This window comes from Prunus mume, linkage group LG4 (genome assembly GCF_029339155.1).
Source record: "Prunus mume cultivar Tortuosa linkage group LG4, ASM2933915v1, whole genome shotgun sequence".
NCBI lineage: Eukaryota > Viridiplantae > Streptophyta > Magnoliopsida > Rosales > Rosaceae > Prunus > Prunus mume.
Genome location: NC_142701.1, coordinates 11,917,456 through 11,922,286, shown reverse-complemented (window position 1 = coordinate 11,922,286; position 4,831 = coordinate 11,917,456). Strand labels below are relative to the sequence as shown.

At 36.7% G+C, this 4,831-nt stretch overlaps 1 protein-coding gene across 1 annotated transcript; it reads right to left on the bottom strand.

Annotated features, from left to right (window-relative positions):
• Window positions 1-498: 498 nt before the first annotated feature.
• Window positions 499-4,412, bottom strand: LOC103327830 (auxin-responsive protein IAA26-like). Its single transcript, XM_008230197.2, has 6 exons — window positions 3,641-4,412; window positions 2,833-3,499; window positions 1,908-2,182; window positions 1,455-1,602; window positions 1,042-1,106; window positions 499-919 (listed from the first exon to the last, which is right to left on the bottom strand). The coding sequence occupies exons 2-6, from the start codon at window positions 3,384-3,386 to the stop codon at window positions 870-872; spliced, it is 1,092 nt and encodes a 363-aa protein (XP_008228419.2). The 5' UTR covers window positions 3,387-3,499; window positions 3,641-4,412; the 3' UTR covers window positions 499-869.
• Between the last annotated feature and the right edge of the window lie 419 nt (window positions 4,413-4,831).

The following is a 4,831-nucleotide window of genomic DNA, read 5'->3' as shown; positions in this document are numbered from 1 at the left end:
AATAGATGTTTATGCTTTTCTTTTTTCTATCTTGCTTGCAGTCAAACAACATAAAAGACTTTTAAAGAAAGAGAGAAACAAAATCACCCTCGTCTGAGTTGTCTCCTAGTCTCGTGGGAATTGGGTAGGTGACTACCTTACAACAGTCATTATTTTGTTTCTCAAGCAAAAGTCGTTGCCACTTTATAAGAGTATAAGTCCGTCTCCATAATTGGAGAAAAACTTAGTTGCAACGAGAATAACATTGTTTTGCTATTCCCGACCAATCTTGAAAGTATTATCGCATGTGTTATAACATTATTAGAGAACAGCAAAATAATGTTATCCCATTTCACGAAAGTCTTTCTCCCATAATTGGCATATTCTCTTTCTCACTATAATTTCTGCAAGAACAGTAGCCGAATTAATCAAAACAGGTTTTCTTTTTGGGGGTCCAACCGATTTAAGAGCTTGAGAGCGATGTGGAAAACGACATCCATCCAATTGACACCATACAAATCCAAAGCAACAGGGCTAAGTGGGTTTCTTGATATTTGCATTCTGTTCAATTATCCCCTTTTTAAGTACAGAACCAAAAGTAAGCATAATGGATGGAGTAATGTACCATCAGAACAGAACACATGAGCTACTTTTCTTTTTCTTTTTCCTTTTCCTTTTTTTTCTACAAGAGCCATGAGCATTAAATGGCATTCTCAGCAAAAACAAAAGGCATCACTTTGAGTTGTAGCTAATAATTTCCTCCTTTTTCTCTTTCCCTTTCTTGAAAGAGAAATTACAAAAGCAAAACTTCTGATTAAGTCACACAGATCAAGTCTACTACAAAATACAAACTTCAGTGGGGGATTCTTGAGATTAAAATTCCTCTCTCTTCACTTCAATGCAGAGTTTGGTGGCATCTTACCTTGTTTGCTGTTACGAACTGAAAACAAAACATCATTAGCTTAATTATAATCAGTACAGGGAAGGAAGCAGTAGGTAGTAATAATTTAATCAATCAAGACAAAGTTGCATTTTTATATAGTGATTAAATATCAAACTTACGACAAAGTGCAGAAAGTTCAGAGCTCTTCAGCACACGCAGCCTCTTCACAGTAGACACAAACATGCTGCAGATCAAAAGATAAAGAACCAAATTATACAAAACTGTTTTATGCTCATGGCAGGGCACAATCCTACATTTTTTTCAGGTGAAAGACGACATGCTACGATGTGGGAATCGTTGTGGGAATCGTTACATAAACAAATAACAAACAAAAACAGTACTATGCATGATTTTTATGCATAAAGAAAGAGAAGCATATTGTTTTTAGATTAGGAATCTAATGCTGCATTATTTCATAAAATGGTGTGATTAATTTGTTATAGGCAAATCAAGTGTTGGAATATAATATACGAGCAAGAAGAACAATAATCTAAGCCTTGCATCAATCAACAATGATAAGATCGATGCTTACTTCCATGGGACATCCCCAACAAGCATCCTGTCTCCTTCATTATCTTCATATACTAGAGTATATTCCCCACTTCCATCCAATAAACCTGTAATTCCTTTCTCTTCCTCTTGCTTGTTCTGGGTTCCACCAGCACAGGAATCTCTTTGAGCTAAACATAAGAGAAAACGACGAAAAAAGTATTATATAAGTACAAAGGTTGCATTTTCATGATAAACATTAGGCACAAAAATCCAGGAAAATTATCAAAACAAATCGGAAGAAAACCAAAATGCTTGCCTCCCCCAAATCCTTGGTCTAACAAGTAGATGCAGTTTAGGCAACTTTATGCATTATAAATGGAAAGACTAGCTACAGATCAAATTCATAGTTGATACATGTGGCATGAAAAATAGATGTTACACATAAATTAGAAACGACAGACCACAAACTATATTAAGAATGACAATTATTTACCTGCCAGAAGGCCACGGAAGAGTTCATCAACAGCAGAGGAGAGGTTTTCATAGCTGTCAGAGGCACTGAGGTCTACTTTTCTTCCAATGGGAACTCCATCCATGTTAATTTTCACAAATAGACCTTTTCTGCTGGTTTCAACTTGTTTACCATTAGGAACCTTGTTTGGGACTACATTTTGGGACTCAGATGTTGGCTTTGAAGAACTGTTGCTTGCAAGGTTCTTCCTAAATGAACGAATTGGAGGCCAACCCACAACTGGAGCAGGAGCAGTTCTGTTTTTTTTTTTTTTTTGGGGAACATAAAAAAAAGAAATAATTAGGCCAAATACAATCTAAAATATGTAGGAAAGGTGGTTTTCAAAGTTAAAATATTAATTTATTCAAAATATCAAGAAAAAATGTTATAAATAAAGCATGACAAAAATATGAAAAAACTTTTTAAGGTTGCATATCATAAACTTTCAAGAGAAACTATTTTTCCATCAGTACAAATAAAAGACATCAAGAACTTATGAATAATGAAAAGTGAAACAGATAATATCGAGGCAATATTTTAAGCAGATTTGAAAAGAAATGATAACAGAAAAAACAAAAAATTGCGTGAAAATGGAAGAACAGGTAGTATGCTTGGACAGATTTATTATGATGAAGCAGCAAAAAGTAATAAAAATCTGTATGTCACAGTAAAAATTATAAAACAGGGAAATAATTTGACACTACCACAAAAATGAATAAATAAGTGAAAAAAAATAGAAATATAATCAGATCCACTAGATTGATACAATAGAAAACATAAAGACGTGAAGCAGTTATGCATGGACCACACTTTGTCTATAGCTCTATAGCAATGAGAACCTGTGAGTGAATATCCTCTGTCTGAAAAGATAAAAATACATAAGAAAGGAGAAAAAAAGCTGGGATACCTTTTCTGAGAGCTGTTGGGCACAGCTGTATTTGCAGAAGCTGGTGAAAATACTTTCTTTTCTGCATTCTGCAAGTCTACCACTTTAGTGCAACAGGGCTGTGATGCTTTGTTGGGGGTAACAGGCAGGCCCTGAGAACTTGATGTGAAGTGAAGAAAAGATGGAACTTTTGTCTGCTGTTGATGAATATTTCCCAGCTGGTAAGACCATGGAGATGAGGACAAAACAGAGTTGTCTGAGGAAGAAATAAATTTCTGGGTTTGGTGGTGGTTTACGTTGTTGTTGTTGGTGTTGGTGTTGGTGTTGGAAGACATAGGGGAAAAGTACCCCAGAGAGAGAAGAGACTCATCTCTTTCTTTGTTGCTTCTGGAGTTCCCATTCAAAGACCAGTCTTCACCTGGAGGCCCAAGCCTGAGCTCCAACTTTTTCTCCTCTGAAGAGCCATGGCTTCTCTCATCTCTTTTCACAATCCAATCTCTTTCTCTTGGGATCAAATCTAGCAGTTGTGGACATGCCTCCTCATTTCGTGTACATCCCTCCATCTCAGTGACCATAAACAAGAAGACAGTTTTGAAAATAACCCAAATGTAAAAAATCAAATCTTTTTCTCTCCCTTCTACTTTTACACACACCAGAAATCAGTGGCTGGGCAAATTGGAGAGCCTCACTGTGAAATTAAAGGCACATAAAAGTTAGAGGGTTGAGGGACAAACAACAAAGCACAACAATCAACAAACTTGGACTGCAAAGAAAACATATACATGAACACAGAGAAAAAATGGAACAGAAAGGTAGAAAGGTCATGTACCTTTTATACAAGTGTTTAGCCAAAGCTCAAAACTATGAAGGCCAACATCTTCATGTGCGCAAAAACAAGTTGTTCTCTCTATCACACACACCTTGATATCAGAAAGAGATGGGTTTGAGTCAAAAAGAAAACAGACAGAAGGGATCTTGATGAAGAAACAAGGACCAACTTTCAAACGCCACAACCAGTGAAAATCCTTAAGAAAACTCCAAGACTGAAACACAATATAACAAACAACATACAAGAAGAGCTAGCTAGAGCTCAAACGTACATAAAAGCCCACAAGAGGAAGGAAGAAAGAAAACAAATAGAATACCAACCAACCCAAAAGCACAAAGGGTATAGAGAGCTATGAAAGGGTGGGATTGATGTCTAGCTTTTTCTCTTTTAAATTTGCTCTACGCTTAAGTAGGTTCTCTCCTCTCTCCATTTTTTTTCCTTTTTCTCTCTCTACTTTTGTGACTTGTGGGTTTTGAACAGTTGTCTGAGAGTGATCCTTACAAATAGAGAGAGAGAGAGAGAGAGAGAGAGAGAGAGATGAGATGAGCAGAGAGATTCCCTTCACCCAAAGAACCCCAAAACAGGAAACAAAATTAGAGCAAAACGCACGCAACCAGAGCCCTCTAAAAAAAACGTTAGGTTGTTCAACTCAAGAAGCAAAGCGTGCTGTGCTGACCTCCCCCTAAAGGTACTCTCTCTTCACTACCAAATATTTAGCCTCATTAGCACACGGCCCCAAACATCCCCCTCTTGTTTGCAAATCACATTCTTGCTTCCAAAGTCACTGCCCTTATGTTTGAATTGATATGTTCAGCACAAACCCCAAGACATGTTTGCATTAGTGTCAAAGTCTCTGATTAAGTAAGTGTTAATTTAGGGTGTGTTTGGATAAGCAAGACACTTGTTGTTTTGTTAGGCTTAGCTTTTGAAATAATTAAATTATTGGGTTGCTTTTTAGCAGGCCAAGAAAATTGATGGATGGGAGATGATGTCTATTGGTCAATTTTGTTTTTTTTTTTTTTTTTCATTTTAAAACTCTGTGCTCCCAAAGGAAAAGAGAGAAAAAAGTTGAGAAAGGATTTGCATGATCCATATTTGCAGGGCTTGCGCAATAAAAACATGCAGATCCCATGATCTTGTCTGCGCTCTCATCTCTCTCTCTCTCTCTTGTTGCAGTCCACACATCCCAAA

What these genes read in the sequence shown, in the direction of transcription:
- LOC103327830 (XM_008230197.2), bottom strand. Translation starts at nt 3,386, where the DNA reads ATGGTCACTGAGATGGAGGGATGTACACGAAATGAGGAGGCATGTCCA. An exon ending in GTTGGGGATGTCCCATGGAA is followed by an intron (nt 1,107 to 1,454) that starts GTAAGCATCGAT and finishes TTTGATCTGCAG; the next exon opens with CATGTTTGTGTCTACTGTGA. An exon ending in TGAACTTTCTGCACTTTGTC is followed by an intron (nt 920 to 1,041) that starts GTAAGTTTGATA and finishes TTTTGTTTTCAG; the next exon opens with TTCGTAACAGCAAACAAGGT.